Source organism: Eublepharis macularius, chromosome 14, assembly GCF_028583425.1.
Source record: "Eublepharis macularius isolate TG4126 chromosome 14, MPM_Emac_v1.0, whole genome shotgun sequence".
NCBI lineage: Eukaryota > Metazoa > Chordata > Lepidosauria > Squamata > Eublepharidae > Eublepharis > Eublepharis macularius.
The window spans coordinates 20,260,445-20,285,653 of NC_072803.1; the positions used below are offsets into that span (position 1 = coordinate 20,260,445).

Here is a 25,209-nt window from a genome sequence, read left to right on the forward strand (position 1 = left end):
AAAACAGAACTGCAAGGCTACGTTGCACCATACACACTGCAGTCTCACCACCGGTTGTTTCCTCTTACTCTCCCCCATCCACTAGGTCTGCAATGGTCTGGTGCAAACAACCGGCTGGCCATCCGTCGTGACGTGTGTCGGCAACTGGTTTGGAAAGGGGAAGTGAGTCTCGTTTCTCTGACTGCATTTCTCAAGCATCAGTTGCTTCATCCTCATCTCTGGAGGAACAGCCTGATTGATTCCCTTGCTGAGACAGGAAGCATAGCCACAGGAGGAAGTGGGCCGAGGGTCTGATTCAATATAAGGCAGCACCAGAGTAGTAGCTAGAAGTTTGATGATGGGAGAGTTGTGGGGTGGGAGGCGAGATTAAAGTACATCAGCAGGAAGAGGATGCAAATCAACGCAGATCAAGCCGAACCTCAGCAGAGATCGCCTTTTTAAAATGAGTTGTGCACTGCATATTAATCCAGTACTATTTAATTTCATAATAAGTTCCCAGTGCCTGTCCATCATCCCAGGACCTTTGGTCGGATTACGGGAAGGCAGGAGCAGCTTTACTTCTTACTGAGCAGTTGGGGAGAATTCTGCATGCATGCCTTTCCCTCTGTCTCAGCAAGTAAAAAAGATTTAGAGATCTGAGAGACTGTACACAAGACACCTCGGTGCATGTTCAAGTGTAGGGAGATGCAATGGTAGCTGGGAAGCGTAGTTTAAAATGACAGAGCCAGTGGAGATCACTCCTCAGAGGGTTTGTTAATTTCATCTTCGCCTCCCCTAAGGCTTGGTCAGTTTGGCCTCTCCAGTTTAAAACTGTGTGGGATCACAACCAGAGGGCAGCAAGGACTGGAAATGGGCTGGAGCTGCCTCCAGAGCCAGGCTTGTACCTGGAGAGGTTATAATGGGGTGAACTTTCCCTTCTGGCATTTCACAGCCCCTTCACACAGCTCCAGTGCATAGCAAACCTTTGCCCTGCCACCAGCTCTGTCTTTTTAAACTACCCTTCCCAGCTAACATTGCATCTCCCGACATGTTCTTCATGTGTCAGATTTCTCGTATAGAGAGACTCTTGAGTTTCCAAAAAAATGGAAAATGAAAATTCAGAGAAGGAGCCTGAATCATTCTTGGGGGGGGGGGGCAGGTACCCCAAGCTCCCTCTGGCTACAGGCCAATAAGATACTTTCATGTGTTGAAATAGTACAGCAGAGATGCAAGCACTGCTATTAGGTCCTGATCTGATTTGGAGAGCCAGCATGGCGCAATGTTTGTGCTACAGCCAGGGAGAGCCAAGTTCATATCCCAGTTTGTCGCGGTAACTCAGGGGGTGATGTCAGACCATTCATCCTTTTTCAGCCTGATCTGCTTCGCTGAGTGGTCGTGACAATAAAATGGAAGAACGGAGAGTCACGTTTGCTGACCTGGGTACCTTGGAGGAAGAGCCAGAGAAGAAATGTGTTTAGGAAAAACAATTAACTCATCAGACTGAGTGCTCAGCATCATGGTTTGCTTGTTGTATGCTTTGAAATACGAACCATGGTTTGGGATGTAAACTATGGGTAGTGCAAACCGTGGTTTAGAATGAAGGCACAGATTAAACCCTTCGTTGAGCCAGGTTCCCCTCCTTAGCAAGGGCAGCCGCAAAAAAAGCCAACCGTTTCCTGCCCTTTCTCTTGCCAGACGGGGCTTTATAATGGGCATCTGGAACTCGCACACGTCCGTTGGAAACATCCTGGGGTCCCTGATCGCGGGCGTCTGGGTTTCCCAGGCATGGGGCTTGTCGTTCATCGTACCTGGAATCATCATTGCCTTCATGGGAGTCGTCTGCTTCCTGTTCCTCATTGAATGTGAGTGTTGTGAGCCATGAGTCTGCTTACTTTGGCCGCAGTCCTAAACACACTTTGTTTGGAAGTAAATCCCAGTGGGATCCGCGGACCTTGCTTCTGACTCAAAGTGCGTAGGCAAACGGCTGTCTGCGGGTGCACGCTCGAGATCGTTTAATGCAAAGTAGTTATCTTTAAAGGCACTATAACTGGTTTTTGTATTCCTATGGGATGGTTGGAAAATGTTAAAGGGCTGCTTCATTGCAAGTTTATAAGTGAAATGGGAGACCCTAAGCCAAATGAATGGGCAAGAGGCTGATCCGGGGACGAAGACCTGTTGAGAACTCATAAATCCCAAACACGGGGGATAGAGTGACCTCCAGTCACTTTTCCAGATTGCTCATAAATTCAGAATTAGCACCATTGTTTTGCATACTGGGGGAATCCTTGCTGTGCTAATGATCTGCTTTGTGTGGGCCAAAGACTACTTGAGATCCTGGAAAGTTCCGCTTTATAGAACAAGGAAACCCCTAACATCTCTGGGCATCCGATAACATTTCACATCCAAACAAAGAGATGTGGCCATCTAGTGGCATAAAGCAATATTGCTCCTTTTCTGGCCTGGATTGACCTGTGAGTGAGGCGACTCCGGGGTTGATTAAATTCTTGTTTATTGAAAACATTTCTACTTAGCCTGTCCACAAAGGACTCAAGTCAGATGCAGAAGAAGTCTTCATCACAGTTGCTGAAGAGGGGATTTTGGTGGATTTGTCTTTTCCCATCCTTGGAGTACTATAGCATGACAGGCTGCAGCGAGGGGCCTAATATGGAGCTTAAACACCCTTCCTCCACCCATCGGTATTTTCCTTCTCCATGGCTCCTTTCTGCAGCTCATTTAAATGCTGGTGACTCTGGGCCAAGCTACAAGTGAAGAATGACACAGGTTGGACACTTGTCAGCTCCCCTCAAGTTTTGATGGGAAATGTAGGCATCCTAGTCTTGCAACTTTGCTCTCCGACTGCTGTCCAATGGACTTTTCAACTGTCACTTGTCCAACATTCCGCCAAGCTGCCTACATTTCCCATCAAAACTGGAGGGAAGCTGACAAGTGTCCAACCTGTGTCATTCGTCACTTGTAGTTTGGCCCTTAGATCAGAGCTGGGAAGATTGTTATCACTAATAGCTGATGGCATGAATGGTTGCTATGCTTTTCTTGTACCTTTGCATAGAAATGTCACAGTCTGTACATCTTGATTTAGGGGGGGTTATTGACTCTGCGGTTTACAGTTTCTTTGTTTATGCTCATGCATGTAAAGCTGCCAAATGACGTTAGACTTCACACATCTGACAAAGTGGGCTCCAGACCACAAAACAACTTAAGCTACAATACATCTGTTCGTCTTTAGAGTGTCACGGATCGCCTTTTTTCTTAAAAGCCCCGGGCATTCCCCCTTCTTTTCACCCGAGCATTCTCAGTGCATGGCACCCATGTGCGATCAGCGCTAGGGCCTTCGGAACAGGGATTCCGGCCTCATCCCTGGAATTGCTCCCCCGCTCTTCTTGACTGCCTCCTGTTTATCCCCTGTTTGCTACTCTTTCTCCTTTCTGAAGCCCCCAACCTAATAACTATGGATAATGATGTTTACAATTCCCAAGTAGCAGATTGTAAAATAAAATACTGTAAAATATTCAAGCTGGTTGTTGACATCTTGTTCCAAGGTTGTGGCTTGTTTCTGTAACACGGTCTCCCTCTCTTTTCAGATCCAGAAGATGTAGAATGCAGCCCTCCTCTTCACCATGTGAGTTTCTTCTCTTTTCCCCCAACACTGTCCATAGGTTGTTTCTTCCTTTAGTGATGGAGACAGGCATGCTACTTCAGAAGAGAAAATATCAAGCTCAATGCCCAGTAGTTTAGTTACAGTGGACTTGCAGCTTAGAGAGCTCTTGAAAGCTTGCAATGTCCCAATTCTAATTCTACAAAGTGTTTCCTTCAACTCACCCAGTGCCCAGGACTCATCCCACCTCACTTGTTTATTCTCTGCCCCCCTCCTATTTCTCATCTCCTGTCCCCTGTTTGTTGACTGAAAGCCAGAATTGTTCTGGGAAAACGGCGAGAGGGGAGGGGAACAGCCAGCGTGGAGTTGCATGCTTTGTGCTATACGCCACTTTAAATTTCTGGTTGGCCAGGATATAAGTTTAGCAAGGATAAGTGGATTCTCCCAGCTTAATACCATTTGGGATTTAAACTCTTTCCACTTGTGTGAATTTGATTCAGTGATCTCTGTTAAATGTTGAGAGCCAAGGAGTAACGAGAGAATGGTCAGATGCAGACGTACATCTCAGTTCTTTGTTGTGCCCACTGAGAGCACAGGCATCAGGGGAGATTTGAAGTGGTGCAGTGTAATGGTTAGAATGCTGGACTGTAACTGGGAAGGCCTGGGTTCAAATCCTCACGCAGACATGAAACATATTGGGTGAACTTGGGCCAATCATTCTCTCTCATCTTATCCCACCTCACAAAGAGGAAACATGCAAAGAAGAATCATGTGCACCACCCAGAGAGCCATGGAGGAAGTGCAAGACAAAAATGTAGGGACAGATAGATGTGGGATCTTGTGATTCAGTTGTCATTGGAAAACCACACCCAGGTGCTTAACAAGTGTCTATCAAGCGTGAATACTGGAGGGAAATCTTATTTTAGGTCATTGATTTGTGGGTCATCGAAAAACCATCAGGTCATTAAGGTTCTCCAATGTGCTATCAAGAGATACTTGCATCTGATATACATGTAATAACACACTAGTGAGATTCTTATATACTGCTTCTCTAATGTGATACTAAAAAAAAAATCACACCTGCTGTTCCACAGTAGATACTGGATAACCTTTTTAGTAACTGGCTAGTTTTAATGGAATTAACTTAATTTTTATTGATTATGCTATGATGGTGTTATCCATTTTTATAGATTGTGTTTTAATGGTTTTATTTTATTCGTTGTAATCCAGGTCTCTGGATAGGTGGCATATACATTTTCTAAATAAAATAAATAAACACTTGGGTATGATTTTCCAATGATCCCTAAATTCAGGATCCCAGAAATACACACCCATGATACTTTACAATAAAATGTACCAAATGCCCACGATCTCTGTGAATACCAAGACGGCCACAGATAGCACATGTGAAAAGGACTGAAGGGGTTTCCGGCCTGGGCTGCAAAACTATTCCTATTATATGGTTTATTTGCGACAATGTAAAAATAATGTCAAATGTTTTTCTTTTATGATACGTGAGATTCTCTCATGTGCGTTCAGGACCCCAACTTACAAGTTAGTACTAGGCCCAGTGAAATAATGCTTCAGTTTTGAGAGTAATCACCGGCTATGAGTTTGGGAGAGAAGTCACGACTGGGAAAGAAAAGTCAGAGGCAGAGGGCTGCACCATAGTTTCATTGCAGTAGAACCATTTGGGCGCCTTCCGTAGCTCCGCAGAAGTAGAGGTGGGTCCTTATTTCTCAGTGTCTGAATCCAGACTTGTGAGACGTTTGCTCTTCTTACAGGCCAGTTCAGAGGAGAAAGGTCTTGAGGCAGAACATTCCATTGGTGACGGGAGCCTAAGCGTGTCCAGCCACAGCAAAGAAAACATCATTGATGCAGTAGAAAGTACAAAAGACTCAACAGAGGAACGGGAAGCCATCAGTTTCCTTGACGCTCTCAAGATACCTGTGAGTACAGCCCCATAGTGGCCTTGCCAGTTAAAGGTGGGCTTGTAGCATAGTGGTTAAGTGGTTAAGTACTCTGCTGGTTTGAATCCCACTACTGCTATGACTTCAGTAGGTGGTCTTGTGCAAGCCGCTCCTCACAGCCCCAGGTCCCCAGCTGTATTGTGGGCATAATAATAGAACTGACCTTGTCTGCTCTGAGTGGAACTGCTCTGTTTTTAAGATGCAAGTAAGGAAGGGATTAAACAGCCCCTTCCCTTGCTCTTCCACTGCCCATCACAGCCTTCCAAGGCTGTTTTTCATTAATAAAACTCCATTGTGGAAAAGAACATTATGCATCACATCTAGTTTGGCCCTCGGTAGCCTCTTGCACTCTGATTTTCCTCTTGTTTACACAGAGTCAAGCTATACATCATGTTCCGTGACTGAAACTTCTGAAGTGTTTTTAGTCCTTAAAAACAAAGGTGGAGAGGCCTAAAATGGCCCAGTACGGATCAGGTGGTGAGACTGCAATGTGTATGGTGCAACTGGGGAAAGGGAGAGTAACTTCCCCCCACCCTGCTCTTTCCTTACACAAAAATGGGCCCCTCCATGTAGGGTAAAAAAGGTAGCAACCCTGGAGGACAGTTTTGATCGTGGAAACATCACAGGGGACAAGAATTAACCCCTCCTTTCCCAGAAACGTTTCCCTGATCCGTATTCCCCACGTCACCCTCCATAGATATTTTTAGGATCAGAAGACACAACTGGAGTTCTGAACATGAAATTCTGGCGTGACAAGCAGTTTGATCTTTAGAAGTAAGTCCCACAATGCCCCATGGGAATTACTTTTTGGCAAACGTGCATATGATTTCAGCCTTAGCTTCAAAAATTACTGGACCTGTTTTGCTTTACATGCCACCTGTCATACCAAAAAGGGAGGAGTCTCTAGTAACATACAATGTGTTTCATATAAATGGTGAGGTTAAGGTTACTAGAGCCTCCTCCCTTTTTGGTTTGAGTTGCCCCCCATATTTTCCCGATTCCCTCCAAGATTCTGTTTGTTGTAATAGAGAGAACCGATATATATTCCCCATATGCCATTTTCCTGATCTAATTGCCCCCATCTCAAGCCTGTTAGCCTGATAGAAGAAAAACAAGTGCATATACTTGTATTTCTTACTTTTAGATTAGGAAAACAGTGTTAGGAATAGACTGTCTCTCCCCTGTGTTGGGAGCCAGTGTGGTATAGTGGTTAAAGTGTCGGACTAAGATCTGGAGACCCAGGTTCAACTCCCCACTCTGCCGTGGAAGCTGTCCGGGTGACCATGAGCCAGTCACACTCACTTAGCCTAACCCACCTCACAGGGTTGTTGTGAGGATAAAATGGAGAGGAGAATGTAAGCCACGTTGGGTTCCCATGGGACAAACAAACAAATAATGTTGCTGCCCAAGAAAATTGGCAACCACCGGTAGCCCCATTTTAATAAAAGAAAATACAGTGCAAGATCCAGTCATTGATCTCTATCTCATACGTAGTTTGTCTCTCATGATTTTCAAATTCCTCTGCATAGCGGCTGATGTGTTCCTTTCCCTGTTTCTTTCTCTTCATTTGCTTTGGCAGGGAGTGGTCGAGTTCTCCTTTTGCCTCTTGTTTGCAAAATTGGTCAGCTACACTTTCCTCTACTGGCTGCCCCTTTACATTGTGAATGTTGGTGAGTTACCAAAACGTGTTGAGATCCCAAATTGTGATTGAAGTTGTGTAGGTCCCTGCTCCTGAGGAGTCTGCAGTCAGTGCTCAGGCCCCTGTTGCTGAAAATGGAACAGGCCACTTGACAACCCCGGAACCTTATACTGTAATTTTCAAGAACTGGTCTACTCAGAATCCTAGCTCACTGCCAGGAAATTCTTACGATTTCCCTGTTAGTCTTTGAGGCTCTTTTTAAAAAAAAAAAACTGCTGTCTATCCCTGTGAAGTTATTACAATAAAAATTCAGTGACATAAAAAAATTGGGTCATTATGTGAACTGAAGGTCCACAGCCCTGGTCAGCCATCCCTTTTGCAGGAGGGCCACTTTGAGGAGGAGATGGAAGGATACGGCAGACCATCTGTTCCTCTTCGTTGCACAATAGCAAGTGTTGCTGCCAAGCCGCAACATGAGCCACGCACACCTCTTGTCTCTGGGCTGGGGAATACATACTATAATTTTAGGGAATCACAAGCAGAGTAACTCAACTACTTTCCCCCTTCCACACTTAATATGCAGGAATCTCACTTCAGTTCAGGGCTTTTTTTCAGCTGGAATGTGGTGGAATGGCATTCCGGCACCTCTTGAAAATGGTCACATGGCCTGTGGCCCCGCCCCCGATCTCCAGTCTGGATATCAGGGGGCGGAGCCACAGGCCATGTGACCATTTTCACCATTTTCACTGAGGGAGATTTGAACTTTAAAAAACTCCCTCCCTCCGTTCCGGCTGACCCAAAGTGATGTCATTGCACGGCCCCAGAAGTGTGCACACACTTTGCACACCACCTCCCACCAGGAGTTGCCCCCTGTGCTGGCAACCCACTGAGTTCCACCACCTCTTTTCCCAGAAAAAAAAGCCCTGCTTCAGTTAGCACTGAAGAAATTTATGTATATTTTTTCATGTTAAGTATTTAAAATGCAGAGTATTACTGAATAACAGGCTACATTTCATGACCTGTTCACACATTACGCAGACGCCAACCTAAATTTTCCCCTGAGCCTCTTCTCACGTCAGGTCAACATATTCGGTCTCCTTCCTCCTGAGCTCTTGACTCAGCTGCAAAAGTCGTAACTCCCATTTTGGAACCAGTAATCTCATCAGTTGAATGTTGCAGGCCTACTAGAAAAAAGCACAGTAGCCAATCGGCTGCGGCTTTCCCAGACATTCAAGAGTTTCCCTAACTTTTTGACCATCTCCACTCAGTCTTCTCTCTTCCTTTGCAGCTCATTTCAGTGCAAAGAAGGCTGGGGACATGTCCACCCTCTTTGACGCCGGCGGCATTGTTGGTAGGTGGCATTTTGTTGTTGTTGTTCTTGCTCTTCCTGTGCTTCTGTATCAGACATGGGAAAAGCAACAGGATTTGTACTGAGTAGCTCAAGAGGCTATTGGAGGATTGTGAGAATTGGTAGTCTATTCAGGGTACAAGCATCGCCTCCCTGGGCTGGGTACAAATACGAAACATTCCCCTGATTCCAATTTCATGAGTTACTCTCCCCCAACCCAAAGTCCTATTGTGCATAGAATCAAGAAGTGGTTCTGCTGCTCTGCCTTCTGCACAAGGAAGTCTTCATACGCTCCAACTCTGTGTAAGAATCCATGGTGAATTAATAGAGGCCAGACACTTTTCCATGGGCATACAGAAGGGCCAAGAATCCTTTCTCTATTTCTGCTACAAACCAATCCCATCTCTTGCATGCAGCCTCACGAGTCACAAATGTCTATTTCATTTCTGAATATACCATATCAGGGTAATGGTTTTGCATCCAGTCTAAGGGGATCCCAGTAAAGTGTACCCACTCTCCACCCTGCCTGGACCCTGCCTCTACCAATTTCAGAGGCACAAATGGACCCCCGATTTGTATTATAGTGAATGCACACCAGAGATAATCCAAGAAAGGGATCGGTTATATTGGGTGAGGAAAGGGAAGGAAGCTCTCCTGGCTTGAAATACAGTGCAGTATATCCTTTGTTCTGGGACTTACAGCACCAAATGGCTGCCTCCTGGGCCACAACAACACAGTGGAATGGGAAAAAAATTAATTCATGACTAGCAGAAATGTCAGAACTGGCAAGGAAGGCATTAATTATCAGCTGGAATCCACTACAAGATGGAGTGATAATCACTTAGCTGAGATGGCATTAAAAATTATTTTTTCAAATGGAGGAATCGGTCTGTCATTCTTAATTAAGGAGAACCTTCATATTCATAAGCAATATATCTTTGCTGCTCCTGGCTGTTGCTTACAACAGGCTGCAATCAACAGGAAACAGCTGTCTCCGTCAGGCTTTGCTTGTGAACCACCGGGGCATCTGGCTGTCCACTGCAGGAGACAGATTACTAGGCTACATCCACACGATCGATCTTAGATTCTCAACTCTTCCCAGGCTAGAGAATGTGAATTATGCTTTTGTCATGCAGGTGGCATCCTTGCTGGTCTTATCTCTGACTATACTGGTGGTCGGGCCACCACATGCTGTGTGATGCTCATTTTGGCTGCTCCCATGGTGAGTATCCCCAAGCATTCGCAAGATGTGAAATCTCTCACTCACTCACTCACTCACTCACAGCAGCTCCTGTTTGATATTCGCAAGGTTAGCCAATCAATGACATGTGCATGAATTAGCATTGGAGGAAGAAAAACAACACAAATGATGAAGGAAGCATACCTCTCTTGTTTTTCAGCAATGTACAGAAAAGTCACAGCAGTCATCTTTTAAAATATCCCTTGGAATGGCTGTTCTGAAATGCTATTTGCCATCTGTAGTTTTTACAAATACTTGCGTTAAAAATAATCATTTCAACACTTCTGCCCAATTGACCAGAGACACCTGTTTAGCCAAGGGTGTAGATGCCTCAGGCTAAGCTGATTTCAGAGACCTCAGGGCCCCTTTAAACCAAGCTTGAAAAAGCAGCCTCTTGGTTGATCACCTTTAGTGAGTGAGAATTGGCTCCAGGCAACCAGGCAAGGAAACATCTGTGAAATGGAACTTTCTGTGTCCTTTTCACCTTTCAGACCATCAGAGTTGAACAAATGACTAATGCAGGCATGTGTGGGCAGGCAGGTTCATAGAGGTTTTTTGGAGGCTTGTTTGCAAGGGGTCTTTTTAACTGTGCAGTGCCTGTTCTACCCTCACATAGAGCGTTGGGTATACAGGTTGCAAAGGCTGTTTTAGAAAGCTAAGAAGCCACCTAAAGCTGTTCTGTACATTCCAGTGAGAGGGTCATAGATTGGCAGGACGTTTTGCTCAGCACGGCATACATTGTCTATGTGAAGATCTGAGCCTTGGCTCCTCCTTTTAAAGGTCTCAGGGAGTGGAACTAAGGAAAAACCTTTGACTGAGACTTTGGAGGATTGTGGATGGTGCTGGGCTAAATTTATTTATGTAAAATATTTATATCCCACTTTATCTCCTTGGACTCAAGGCAGCCACAAGTTGCAACGACACAAAACATGCTGGCAAGTTTTTTAGCAAAGGAGTACACAGATTAAAAACTACCCTAAACAGTTCCCCCTCCAACAAATGATTTCTGGAGTAAATCTTTCATGCAGGCCTTGCTAAATACAACTAGTGAAGGCCTAATGGTTTGACTTAAGGGTTGTTTCCAGTGTCCATATGAGACTGCAAGCTATCAGGTGGGGCTAAGCAGGGTCTGTCAGCTTTAGCAGAGGCCATAGCAGCCCTGGGATTGATACCCCTTTACTCTGCACTAAATCCAAAAATGCAGAGTCTGAGGATTTTTCATAGGATTCCCAACTATTTACTGTTTCTTTAAGGCTGTCAGGCCACTGGCACTGCCCCAAGGAGCTTACAGTCTAAGAAAGCTGTTTCTGTCTGCGTTTTGGACTAACTGTTTAATCATGCCGTATGTGTGTGTATGTTTGTATGTAAAAATTGGCTTGAATGGAAGAGTCCTTTCTCCTTTCCCTGCATTTCTCAGCATCTGCTCCCCATCCCAGTCTTTCTGTATTTATATTTTTACTAGAAAGTTTTCATCCTCACTGTTTGCTAGGCAAAGGAATAGCTTTAAGTGACATGCAGGGAAAGTGTAGCCTCTCCTGGTAACCAGCAATGAAGCAGCCGCAATGATGTGAACTCTGGCTTCGGATGGCCTCCCTTGTCATCTGGCTGGAATGTACTTTGGCAAGATGACTCATACCTCCCCTGGAGAGCTGGTGCTCTCTCTCTCTCGTTCGCTCTCGCTCTCGCTCTCGCTCTCACTCTCTCTCGCTCTCTCTGAGAGATACTTGTAAATATCTCCCCCGAACCAGAGGAACAGGCATGGTCATTCCCTTTGAAATGCCAAACTGCATGGGCCTCTATCCCGCTTGCAGTCCCAATGGCCATCTCTGGTGCCAGATTGAATGTCCTCGCCATTTTCATTGCCAATGCCTAGGGCAGTTGGGCTGGCACCATAAAGCTCTGTGTGTGAAGGGCACAACACCCCTTTCTGCATCCACAGAGAACCATAGCCAATAGCGACTTCCAATTCAGTGCCAAAAACCAGAAGCCGTGTCTCTCTCTAGTCTTTTGCTTGGTTTACTAAGAGATGGCGCTGTGATTCAGGAAACCATTAGTTCAGATCTCATCTCAGCTGCAGACTCATGAGGTAGCCTTAAGCAAATCACTCTCTCTGTTTCCTGTGTGATACATGAATAACAGTGACTTACTTTACTGAGATGTTGTAAGGATTACACTCTGAAAACATACGTGAAATGCTCCAAATACTGAAAGCCCTGGATAAGTGCTAAATGTTATCCCCAGGGGGGAAAGACCAGTCTTCAATATCTGCCTCTTCCAGGTACATTTGCCACACCTCTGGCACTTTGGCTAGAGAACAAGAGGCTGCTATGTGGACATCCCCTGAGAACATCTAATACTGGGGACGGATTCTTCTGGGTCTAGGAGGTGGGAAAGAGATCCTCTTTTCCAGATTGTGGGCAAACCAGTGGGACACTTCCACTGAATTACAGCAGCATTGGTAAAGATTCAAATACCATGAAGTAACCGTCCTGTTTCATACAAGAAGAAGGAGGATTGAATTATTCAAATTTGGAAATTCTTACTCAGCTTTCTCTTTCAGTTATTTCTATACAACTACATCGGCCAAAATGGATTCGCCACATCAGTAGGTAAGGCTGCATTACTTTCCAGAATGTTCCACCATTCAGCTGTGCAATATTGACTTCCCAGGAGGAAGCCTTGGAGCCAGTTTGCACATTAACAATGGACTCTGGGACAGTTTTGGTTCTTTCCGTTGAATGTTCTTTCAGACAAATCTAGGGCCAGTGGGGTTGCACTGACTAACTGCTTCACTGTGTGAGAGCTGCTTTCATTCATTCATTCATTCATTCATTCATACATACATACATTCAGGGCTTTTTTTCTGGGAAAAGAGGTGGTGGAACTCAGTGGGTTGCCCTCGGAGAAAATGGTCACATGGCCGGTGGCCCCTCCCCCTGATCTCCAGACAGAGGGGAGTTTAGATTGCCCTCCGTGCCACCAAGTGGCGCATAGGGCAATCAAAACTCCCCTCTGTCTGGAGATCAGGGGGTGGGGTCACCGGCCATGTGACCATTTTCAAGAGGTTCCGGAACTCTGTTCCACCGTGTTCCCACTGAAAAAAAGCCCTGCATACATTATATTTCTATGTTGCATTTTCCTGTAACAGAGGTCTGCAAGCTGGTTACAAACTAAAGTCATAGACAATGAAAAATAAGAGTATAGTCACTCAAAATCCTAACACATCAACAGATCTGTTGTTTACACCCTTATTATTATGAAACTCAAAAATGGGGGGAATACTATACCAGCAAAAAAAAAAAAATCTACAGAGACAAAAATTTCAAAAGCTGGTGATTGGCAGGCTAAAGCGATAGCAGCCAAACAAATAAAATGCTTACTACACAAATTGTGAAAACGTTTTGTGGCCAACATGACAGACACGTGAAGGGCATGGTTCAAGATGGCAACCTGAGCAGGCTTTTAAACAATATTTTCACTCCTACAGCCTATAGAAGGTATGAATGAGGAGAAGAAAACCGGCCCACACAATGTACTTTGAGCTCTACCTCAGCCTTGTGTGTGGCTCATGAAGTAGACCGCCTTGCCTTTGTTGACTTGGGCCACAGCTCACTTGCACCTGGATTCTGCACTTCCTCTGCCTTCTCCTGTGTCCACTCCCTTGGTGTCTAAGGGGACATGAGGGAATCTCCCTGGGCCTATGGGACCCAACTACCCTCCAGCAGATGTCATTCTCTGCCGCTCCTTCTCTCACAAGGCATCTGACTCCCTTCAGCTAAGAGGTGCCCCCCTGTGCCATAGCAATATGGCTGCCATTCTCATCCACCTTTGTCGGCAGTGCTCATGTCAGTGCCCCCATTCCTACAGCAGTGATGGCAGCCATCTCTGTGCCCATATGTGGGGTCACTTTTCGAAGCTTGGTAGCCAACTCTGCTCAGGAACAGGGCCTGGGTCACGCAGATGGAGCTCCACAGCCAAAAAGATCCTGCCCTCTCATGCTGTACCTCAGATGGTGGGAAGACCAGGGTAGGATCTACAGTGTTCTAAATGCAGGCTAATATTGAAAGATGTGGTCCTTAGATTGTATGGCTGATGTTTCGTCTTTTGCTTTGCAGTGATGTTAATTATCTGTGGAGGCCTGGTCAATGGGCCTTATGCTCTTATCACAACGGCAGTGTCAGCTGACTTGGTAAGAATCTCACTGAGCTCTCCCGTGTTTTCCCTCAACATCCACTGAAAAACATTCACTGAGAAACATTAATTCCTGAGGTTTCTTGCTTGCCACCTGACTAGACACTATTCAGTATCTCCTCAGAGTTGCCCCATCCATGAGCCTCATTCAGAATCATGGGTCAATGACAGAGCACAGGATTTGAATACAGAAGGCCTGAGGTTCAGTCACTGGCATCTCCAGTTTGAAAGGATCAAATAGTAGGTAATATGAAAGACCTCTCCATGAGACCCTAAATTAGGGTTGTCAGGCATCTGCCGTCAGCCCCCAGGAGCTTTGGGGGGAGGGGAATGGAGTGGGAAAGCATTAATTAATATCACAATGCTCTAGGGATTCCCCAGAACTTTTAGGGGGAATGGAGTGGGGAAGCATCAATTGTCATGATGCTCTAAGGATTCCCCAAAAGTCTGTGGTAAAATCATAGTGTTTTGGAAACTTCCTAGAGTGTTGTGGCATCTATCAATGTTATTTCCCCCGCCACTATTTTTTTTAAAAATTATCTTACTAATAAAATTAAAAACCCAGTTAAAAAGGCAGAGAAATAGAAGAAAAAAGTGAAGAAAAAAGAATACAAAGAGAGAAAAAGAACAAAGATTGAAAATAACAAAAATAATACATTTTTCATTTTCCATTTTTTCTCAACAACACCTATCATATTTTAACAAACATTATACTTTTAGTTTTAATATCTCTCCCACCACTATTGAGCGAATGTGGGAGACATAGAAGGATACGCGGGAGGACTCCTGCCACACACAGGAGAATTGCTGCCAGTCAGAGCAGACAAAACTGACCTTGATAGACTGGTGGTTTGACTCAATATATTGCTGCTTCATGCGTTCATATATTCACATATTCATGTACTAAGCACACTTCTCCTGCAACTTGGACCACTTTTTAACTCTCTTTCCCGGGCTTGAATTGATTCCCAGAATAGGATTACGCACAGCACAGTGGCTCAATTCTTCGGGAAGGGTAGGAAATTCTTTCCACAGAGGGTAAACATAACACCTTGGCTGAGAGATTCTCAGAAGGAAGAGAAGTCTTGGCTGGTGTTTGGCATTCCAAACTCTGAAAAGCTTTTAAGGAACCTGGCAAAAAACACAGTTATACATCCACCAGGTATTCTGGAACGATTTTCTGGCTGAAAAATTGGCCTGTAGGCAAATCCTCTTTTATGGCAACTGTTGGTATACAAAAACCTTTAGTCAGGGCTAGGCCAAAGTGGGAAACTTTCTGGCTCACTACCTCTTTGTGACAGGCAATGCAATAGGCTGCCACTAAGGCCTCTTCAGGGAGTATTTGCCCTCAGGAACCTGTATGCCTATTAAGTTATGTGGGAAAGACCCTGGATCAGTGGAAGATCTTGTGCAGTAAAAGAGGTTCTTTGGACAGCAAGCACTTGTGACTATGCCCCCATCCCTCCAAACTCCTTGAGAACAGGCTTACTTCCCATCTCTGGTGCAAGATTATACTGTCATGTTCAACTTGTGACAGGGCCTGATTGGTGGCAGCACCAGGATTATAGAATGACCTTTCCTATGGAGCACAATTGGCTCTTTCCTTTATGACTTTCAGGAAGACTGCTAAAAACATTTGTTCCACCAACCTTTTGGCTTAACCTAAAACTGATTTTTTGTCTTTTTAATGATCTTATGAGCTGCTAAGTTGACTCAGCCTTCCATCCTTCCGAGGTCGGTAAAATGAGTACCCAGTTTCCTGGGGGTAAAGTGTAGATGACTGGGGAAGGCAATGGCAAACCACCCCATAAAAAAAAAGTCTGCCAAGAAAATGTTGTGATGCAACGTCCCCCCATGGGTCAGTAATGACTCGGTGCTTGCACAGGGGACCACCTTTACCTTTTTAAGCTGTCTTCTGTGTTCTGTGCTATATCATCACAATTGATTCTTTTTATTGCTTGAGGACACTGTGCATTGATAGAAATGTCTTAATGTTTTGCATGCCGAAGGCCACAGATTCAGTCTTTGACACCTCCAGTTAAAGTACCTCAAGAAGCAGATGTTAGAAAACACCTTTCTCTGCGGAAACTTTAGAGAGCTGTTGAGTTAGATGGATCCATGGCCTGATTTGGCACATATTGAGGAGAAGATTTGTGGTCCATGCCTCTCCTTGTTGCCCATAGAGTAAAACCTAAGGTCAAGTGAGTTGAACTTGAGATCTCCTGCTATTAGAATCCTGGGCTATAACTGGCACAGTGCAAATGGGAGTGAGGAGAAGGAAATGTTTTTGGACTAGAACTTATTTTTGTAATCCTGCAGGTGGGTAGATAACAGAGCCAGTCCGTAAGGAGTTTGGAGGAACAAGGGCTTGTTGCTAGGCAAAAAGCATCTTTGATGATTGGCAATAGTCATCATAACCTGATTGCCTTTCTTATACGGATACACAATTGTCAGTGTTAAGCTCTGCCCTATGCTACAAGCTACTTCACGGACTGCTGGTGTCCCATCCTGCTGTCATATGCCCTTCACTCTCATCTGCTTGTCACAATTCTGATCCTAGTATTTGGATCAGAGCTTTCCTCTGAAATGCTGCTATGGAGTGCTGAAATCTATAGGTTGAAAACGAGCTCTACAGGAAGAACAGAGTCTCTACAGAGCCCGTTTGGTGTCAGAGAGCCCGTTTGGTGTAGTATTTAAGAGTGTGGGACTCTAATCTGGAGAACCAGGTTTGATTCCCCACTCCTCCACTTGAAGCCCCCTGGGTGACCTTGGGTCAGTCACAGCTACTAGGAGCTCTCTCAGCCCCACTCACCTCACAGGGTGATTATTGTTGTGGGGATAATAATGACATACTTTGTAAACCGCTCTGAGTGGGCATTAAGTTGTCCTATATGTAAATCGAATGTTGTTATTATTATTAAAGACAGGACATTTTTTAAAAACAAAAACGTTATGCAGTTCTGCTATTGCTAACAGATAATGTGGAGAATTGGGGTAAACCTGAAAATTTCAGATTCTACCAAGCTTTCTCAGCATCAAGTCATATTTGCACTCCACGTATTAAGAAGAAAACACACTGGGACTCAAAATGTACATTGTTTATTGACACTTGCTTTGTTTCTTTCCTCCACTTCAGGGCACTCATGAATGTCTCCAAGGAAATGCAAAAGCCCTTTCCACCGTGACAGCTATCATTGATGGGACAGGATCTGTAGGTTGGTAGCTAGATGGGAAATCTGGAAAACAGAAAAATAGAGCTCACAGGAGATAGTTTAAGACTAATCCGGTGTTTTGTATTGAAGCTTGCAAGCCTATCCCTTAAAGCAGAACACCTGTATCAAGGGGACATGACAAAAAGGGGCCTATAAACACATGCTTGGGAACCACTTCCAGCCCACACCCAGCCAGTATCCCCTGTCAAGTTTTGGACTCTGAATCCACATCCCACATGAATGACGATAAGTTGCCTTGATCCCATGCCAGAAATATGCAGCTGTATAATCTGTGCCTCGTTTATCTGACTGACTGACTGCACCTCTTTGGCAAATGCATCTATCAGTAGTTAATGTTAAGACTGTCAGTTGGTCTAGGAACAGAAGCTCTTCACTCAGAGACAGCGGGGGATAGGCAAGGGTGTAGCTGCTAGCATTTTGTACTACACAGGAGCTTCCCCAGGAAATCTGCCCATCCACAATTTGCTGCAGAAGTGGCATTTCACATGTATCTTTGGTCCGACATCACCTGAACATGGATTGCCTGCTTTGTCTGTGCATTGAGTACAACTGGAAGGAGTGTGGACTTCAAACTACCTCAATCTACCTTTAGTCTTGGCTACTTTCTTTGCAGGTGCCGCTCTTGGACCCCTGCTGGCAGGGCTGATCTCTCATTCAGGCTGGGACAACGTCTTCTACATGTTGATAACGGCTGACATCCTGGCTTGTCTAGTGAGTTCCACTCTCCATTGGTTTTTTGATTTCCTAGATGCCTTACACTGCAGTCCTAAACAAAGTTACACCCTTCTGGATTCCTCTTAAGTCGGCATTCACTCTTCACAGCAAGCTCCATTTAAACTCACACTCCAGATACATACAGACACAGTTGGTTGCTGTGCTCATACCCATACCTTGCTTCTTCCACTTCCCTCCATTAATACATGGTCAACCTCCCAAACGGATCAAGCCTCAGTTCATTGTGACTTTGAATGCAGGCACACCTCAATGAACTGGAGTTTATTTGCTCTGCACAGACTGGGATTCTAAACTCCAGTTTAGACCTTGTTTAGAATCCCAGTCTTGTGTGAAGTAAACACATGCCACTTCACCAAGGCACTTGCAGGGCTTTTTTTGAGCTTGAACGCGGTGGAACGTAGTTCTGGAACCTCTTGAAAATGGTTACATGGCTGGTGGCCCCACCCTCTGATCTCCAGACAGAGGGGAGTTTAGATTGCCCTCCACGCCGCTCGGCGGCACGGAGGGCAATCTAAACTCCCCTCTGTCTGGAGATCAGGGGGCGGGGCCACCAGCCATGTGACCATTTTCTCCGAGGGCAGCCCACTGAGTTCCACCACCTCTTTTCCCAGAAAAAAAGCCCTGGGCACTCACATTCAGGTGTTGCGGCAGATGGACGCATGATGAAGCCAGGAAGTTCTCCACATATGAAAAGAGGATGTAGGTGGGATATGCACAAGCACAACACCAACATTCACACCCAATCTGAGTTGTGTATGCAGCTTCTGTAAACAAAGGGATAACTCAAGGTTAGTTAAATTTAAACAGTAGATCCTTGAGAGAGGCTAAATGCAACACTTCCCCAGCTCTGGGTCTAGAGATGTCTTTGTGGTGTCTCTGATTTCATCGACTTCATCACTGATCTGTTGCTTGACCTTACCTTTAGTCAGAAATAGTTTTTCAGCTTCTTAGAACAGATGTGGAGATTACTCTAATCCATATTACACATAAACATAAAGACTGATAAGAGAGTTAATTCAAAAACTAATTTTGAGTATGTCTTCCCTTTCCAGCTCCTTTCACGTGTGGTATACAAAGAAATACGCGGATGGTGTGGCTGCTATACAAGAAAGAGAGGGTATGTGTTTATAGAACCCAGAGAGTACTGTTGGGGGAGTTGTTTGTAATGGTTCATTTCTTCTTTAAGAGCCCCCAATTCCCTTGAATTCCAGATCCATCAGCTTGACTCTCAGTGATTCCATGTCACATTTTTCCTTGACAAGAGCTCTACCATCTTGGTAGAAGAACAGGATCCGAATCCAGTAGCACCTTAGAGACCAACAAGTGTTTCAGAGCATGAGCTTTTAAAAGTCAAAGCTCCCTTCTTCTCCTTTCCTTCTTGTAGCTAAAGAAGGGAGCTTTGCCTCTCAAAAGCTCACATCTTGAAAATCTTGTTGGTGTCTAAGATGCCCCTGGACTCAAATCCTGCTGTTCTCCTGCAGACCAACATGGCTACCTGCCTGAAGACATCTCAGGAGTTTTACTGTGTGCAAAGAAAAAAAATATTACATGGACACCATCTTGGTTTGACTTGCTAAGCGTGGCCAGAGAGCATGCTCAGAAAAGCCAGAATGACAGTGTCAGTGCGGCATTTGTTCTTCGTTGGTCACATAAGCCTGGAACTCAAGAGGCAGCTGCGCCCAAACTGGAACTATTGTTTAAAAAAAATTCTCTTTTTGTATGATCTGTGCTTAAACTTAACTGATCCCATTTCTGGGCAATACTCATTTAGAGCTTTCTCCAGAGTTATCTCAGCAGGGCTCCCCTTGAGCCAGCTGCTTTTTAGACTCCTTGGAGCTGGGAATTAAAAAGTAGCTTGTCTAAGAGACCAGGGACAGAAATGCATGTAAAACACAGAGTAGTGGTCATGCCAGGTGCATTTTATCTCCAGCCCTATCACGAAACAGTTATTTCCAATTCTAGTTGTGTTCACAGTGATATTGAGCAACCAGTGTACCAAAGAGCCACATACAACTTTTGGCCATAATATAACAAACTCTGATTTCTTTCCCTACAAACCCTGCAATGTCTCCTTAACCGGTACTAACAATAATCTTCTTCTTGATATGCCATTATAGTTGTTGTATGAGATTAACCCACCTGGTAACATTGGATACAAAATAGTTTGCAGTGTGAGTATGTATGTTATGTCTCCCTTCCCACTGAACAGGGAAGCCTGCAAATTCAATGTGTGATTTTTTTTTCTTGATTTCCCTTCCCCATGGCATCTGTCAGGTTATCATTGCACAATGAAGCCCAAAACATAGCAGCGGAACACACAATTTTTTGGTAAAGGAAAATTGTTATCAGTGAAAAGAAGATACATCAAAACCCACTCCGATGAGTCTATTCATTGCTCTGGAGTTCTTAAGGCCCATCAATCTCTAGAGCAGGGGAATAGTATGTTCAGTAGCCCATCCATCTGCCCCAAATTATCCCAGTTCCAATGGTTTGGACAGCCAGTTCTTACTTGATGAATTAGACAAAGCTGTCTTCTTCTCTGAGACAGAATCTTTTTACTGTCCAACTTGAACCCGGATATACTCTGTACTGCCAGAGAACCATTTTTCAGAAGAGCAGGACAAATTTGTCAAAGATCTCTTCCTGAAATGTACATTGTACATTATGTACAAATGTACATAAAGCTAGTATCCTTGCTTTAGCTTTCATACCAGTCAAGCTCTTTTTGGTAATATTCGGCACAGGCAAAGGCATTTCTGTGCTGTTGTGCTTTACACGGTTGTACTCGTTCTTTTTTCGCCCTTGTAGCCCTCTGCACCATTTGCTATTGGCTGTACTGACCAAAGTGATTTTGTTGGTGTTTAAGGTGTCGTCATGTTGGACGGAGTACTGTGACATTGCTGACAAAATCATTTCCGTTACCGTCACCAATAGAATTAACAGCAGTGGGGCCAATAACTTTGAGGGCTACAAGAGAGTCTGAGTAGCATTGAAACCATACAAATGTTCATGAGCCCGAGCATATTTTCTGATAATTTTTATGACTCCCTCAAGCATGTCATCTTCAGAGCAGATGCTAAAACTAGATAATACTCAGCTCAACCTTGTTCACAGAAGAGCCCCCAACATAACTATGCTTAAGGCATAGTCGTCATCCCCCCAAGATGCCCTCTTCCTTATCCTAATGTTTCCAAGTAATTATTTAATTACCTCTACTAATGAAATACTTTCCAATGAAGAAAATGACATGGCAATCATCACTTGGAAATAAATCATTGTTGTGGATGAAATTGTCTTTGCCCTTTCAATCTTTACCTGGGTATCAGTGGTTTTGTGTCAGTAACTGTCTATCGGAATCAGCCCCCGAGAGTGATTTCTGTAAGTGGACAAAATGAAGACGTTTATTTTAAAGCAACAGTTCTCAAAGTGGGATTTCTGAAAAATAGACAAGAGCCCATCGTCATGGGAGATGAAAGCTCATGCGTGATTCCTCCCAAGAAAAGCCCTGATTGGATCAGAAGTTAGAATGGCCACCGACAGGGCTTTTTCTGGGAAAAGAGGCGGTGGAACTCAGTGGGTTGCACTTGGAGAAAATGGTCACATGGCTGGTGGCCTCGCCCCCTGATCTCCAGACAGAAGGGAATTTAGATTGCCCTCTGCGCTGTGGAGAGCAATCTCAACTCCCCCCTGTCTGGAGATCAGGGGGTGGGGCCACCAGCCATCTGACCATTTTCAAGAGGTTCCGGAACTCCGTTCCCCCGTGTTCCTGCTGAAAAAAAGCCCTGGCCACCGACCCCCCTCCCAGTCAGAGGGAAGGGAGATAATTCCTGCATCATCTCTGTTTTCTGTTAGCTCTCATTTTTTCCCCTCAACCAATTGGCCAGTCTTTCTTCATTTTGGCACCATTATGTGCAGAGAGGTTCAAATAGTTCTCTCACCTCAGGAAAGTTTTCCACATCAATCCTTTTGAAACCCTAACTAAATCCTTCAAGGAATGCTTGGCTGCTGCTGTCCTGCCTCTCCCCAAGCTTCCCCCCACCCCAAAATGTCTAGCAAAAGAAATGCATGTGATGCTACCAACAGGGGACAAGGGAAACCTCGAGTATGACGATGGGATGAAATTCCTGAGAATTCATGATATCTGCTTAAGGCCTGAGAACTGCTGTTTTAAAGAACAGAACTCTGCTAAACAATGAAAACTCCTGTCCCCTAATTATTTAGACTCTCCCTGCCCCATCCCAAGGACCCTGGTACACTGTGTGTTGATTATATTTACAGGTCACTAAACATCACTTTTTGAATAGACATGTTCTGGGGCCAGGAGTCACGGTAAGTCCACATCTCTGCCTCGAGGCCCTGGTGCTACTTGATAGGTCTTCTGCTTTGTGGTGTCTTTGGTACTAATGGTAAAAGGCCTAAGGCCTCATTCTTGGACTTCTGCCAGCCCCATGGAGAGGTGTTGTGCTCAGATCTCTGGTGGTGGAATTTGAGGACATACGAGGTGTCAAGAGAGTGCCCCGTTCTGAGCTATAGCTACATTTCTTGGACTTTTGTGCTGTTCTGTCATTTACTCACCTGTGGTTCTGTGATCCCATGAGGTGAACATGAACATGCAAACTTTGATTTTCTTCCTGTCTTCACTTGAATGCTCGGGCTTGAAATGCAGGGGAGCATCAGTGGTGGTGTGCAGCTTTGGCGAGGACCTCAAGGGCAGGACCCCAATTCTGCCAGAGAATTGTCTTGCACAATCTCTGTTGAAATAAAGAGAATCAGTGCAGGAGTATTGCTGTTCCCCCTCTGAATCCCAGGCTGCAAATCTGAAAGCTGCACATAACAAAAGTCGAAGAACCAGGAATTAAAATAATAGCTTAAATATAAAGGCTTCTGGGATATTGCGGGGTGTGTTTAAGACACCAATTTTTGAATAAAAAAGATGTCGGTATCTGATGCAGAATCGCCATCACTTAGGTCAGGATCCTTAGGAAGGCTGCAGAGTTCCATCTGCTGGGTTGCGAGTCCCTGTGGAATCACTATCTTTGTTGCCTTTTGGAAAGGCAAGCACATGTGTAGAGAGAAAGGCTCTATGCCTGTGGCTCGTCTCTGTATGCACTCGGAGAGGAGCAGCAGGGTGGCAGATCGAGTTCACACAACAGGATTCCTCAACATGGGGCAGCCACTAAAAAACCTGAGTCTGAACCATGGCACAACATGTGTTAGACAATGGGATACTGATAACAAACCTTAGCAGGAAGAACTGAGCTGCCTTGTGGAAACATGCAAGGAAAGGCATTTCTTCATGTATGTGGGCTCCAGATCATGAAGGGCTTTAAAGGTGAGCATCAGCACCTTGAATTGGACCTGGAAACTAATCATCAACCAGTGAAGGGCCCGCAGAATAACCATAAGCTCCCTAGCAAACTTTTAAGAGGAAGAAGCCTTGTGACAGGTTCATGGAACGGCCAGTGTTCCTGCAGCAGCCAAATCTAGCTCCAGGACTCCTCATCCCAATTGTAACATTTCACCCAGGACTTCTCAAGTGGCTCTTTTACACGACTGACATGAGAAATTCAAACAGAGTCTTCAGCCTGGTTTGTGAAAGTGCCCAAAGATGTTATCTGAGTCACCCAAGGAGGTACAGCTGCCACCACAACTTAGACATATTCCAAATCTCTCTGTCTCTCTCTTGCTAGATGTCAGCTAAAACCATGTTCTATGCGATTAAATGTGACCATTGAAAGGCAGCTGTTCCTGCCTGCATTCAGATGGCCTAATCAATCTCTTTTGGTCTTGCAGATTTAAGGAATTTTGACACCACTCCTGAAGCCAGAGGAGGCTGAAGAGACAACAGGGAAGAGCTTTGTTGAAAGGGTCAGTTTTGTGGCTGACCCTTAAGTACACTGCAGGCGGGTGGAATTGACAAAGCTGAAACGGGAGAGTATGCCAGAAACAAACGGGACTCTCTTGGAAACACCAGCTAAGCCCGTCACCAGCTGCCTTTGTTTTTAAACTGATGGAAGGAAGCATTACTAAGCATCTGCAATCAAAGGCAAAAGGAACTGATGATTTCGGGATCCATGCTGCATCTCGAGGCCTCTGTTTTGTAGTGGCTGCCAGTTGCACTCCTTTTTGTTATTTTTGTATTATTATTAAAATTGGTGCTGAGCCAATGAAGCTTGGGTATTTCTTTTTCCATCAGCTGCGTAGAAACAGAAAGCTTAGGGTCTCCATGGAAGGAACCTGTCATAAGCATTGGACTGCAATCACAGATATCAGGAGTTTGGGGCACTCACGTCTACGGAAGCCACAACTGTTCCAGAAGGAGCTTCAGGCTGCCAAACCAACTGTCCCATGGTGGCTTTCAGGGATCTTAATCTTAAACCTGGCATTTTAAGTTCAAAAATTCATTGCCGTAGGCAGCTGGAGAAGAATTATGGAAACAGGGCTTTGCTTTTGTTTTTAAAGAAACTAGCCAGCCCCAGTTTGGAATTACTGAGTTTATTGTTACCCAAGCCAAAACCCTTCCTTGAATTACATCTCAAATTATCCTGGCCCCGTTCCAAGCCCCTACTCCCTTCCCTTTCCCCAGAAGCAGAAATGGAGCCTATGCACAGTTGGCTTGATGCACAAACTGAGTAACTGTAGTTTAGGGCCTCAGATTATGAAAGGCCTCTATATACATAACAATTACTAAATTAGCTCTCTTTTTTTGTAATGCTGTGGGGGTTTTAAAACTTGACATAGTTTAGGGTCTCGTCATGTCTTATTCTGGCCCTGAGAGTGTGGGGTTCAAAGGGGAAGCTCGATTTTCAAGAAGCCTTACGAAGAGGAACTTCCCGGTACAAAGACCCTTGGGAATTGCAGTTAACCATGATTTCTGACTTTCCCAAGGGTCTGGGGGAAAGCTTCAAATTAAAGTTGTCCAGGCCCAATCCAAATTTTACCCAAATTTGCTCATTTTAGGAGAGCTCCTTCCAAACTGAGTCAGGTGACTGTTTCCCTACCACAAATGTTTTTCTGTACGGTTTGGTTAACTGTAAATTGATTTTTTTTTCTTTGTGCTTGACCACTGTCCAGAAAAAATAGATGTTTTACAGATATTGTATGGCAAAGTATTAAAATATAGTTCTAAGAGATTCTCTTAAAAGGGACAGAGGGATCCTAGACAGTTGTTATAAGAGCATGTACGGGGTGGGGGGGAGGTTTGCATCCCCAAAGGAGGTGTCTGAGATGCATTAACGTCGTATGCCTGTGTGTCCCGTAC

General features: G+C 44.7%; 1 protein-coding gene across 3 annotated transcripts in view; it reads left to right on the forward strand.

Moving 5' to 3' along the window:
• Positions 1 to 24,109, forward strand: part of SLC37A2 (solute carrier family 37 member 2) — a 52,489-nt gene extending 28,380 nt beyond the window's left edge. Inside the window, exons 6-19 of one of the 3 annotated variants that reach the window (XM_054997755.1) lie at positions 86 to 162; positions 1,675 to 1,841; positions 3,579 to 3,616; positions 5,377 to 5,541; positions 7,142 to 7,232; positions 8,490 to 8,552; positions 9,686 to 9,771; positions 12,350 to 12,398; positions 13,905 to 13,978; positions 17,117 to 17,195; positions 17,827 to 17,924; positions 19,001 to 19,065; positions 22,227 to 22,277; positions 23,742 to 24,109. In XM_054997755.1, the coding sequence (XP_054853730.1) occupies positions 86 to 162; positions 1,675 to 1,841; positions 3,579 to 3,616; positions 5,377 to 5,541; positions 7,142 to 7,232; positions 8,490 to 8,552; positions 9,686 to 9,771; positions 12,350 to 12,398; positions 13,905 to 13,978; positions 17,117 to 17,195; positions 17,827 to 17,924; positions 19,001 to 19,065; positions 22,227 to 22,248 (1,074 nt within the window). In that variant the 3' untranslated portion in view covers positions 22,249 to 22,277; positions 23,742 to 24,109. Of the gene's footprint in view, positions 1 to 85; positions 163 to 1,674; positions 1,842 to 3,578; positions 3,617 to 5,376; positions 5,542 to 7,141; positions 7,233 to 8,489; positions 8,553 to 9,685; positions 9,772 to 12,349; positions 12,399 to 13,904; positions 13,979 to 17,116; positions 17,196 to 17,826; positions 17,925 to 19,000; positions 19,066 to 20,065; positions 20,120 to 22,226; positions 22,278 to 23,741 lie in introns of those variants that run through there. The other 2 variants (XM_054997754.1, XM_054997756.1) reach the window with 2 other exon arrangements.
• Positions 24,110 to 25,209: the final 1,100 nt, after the last annotated feature.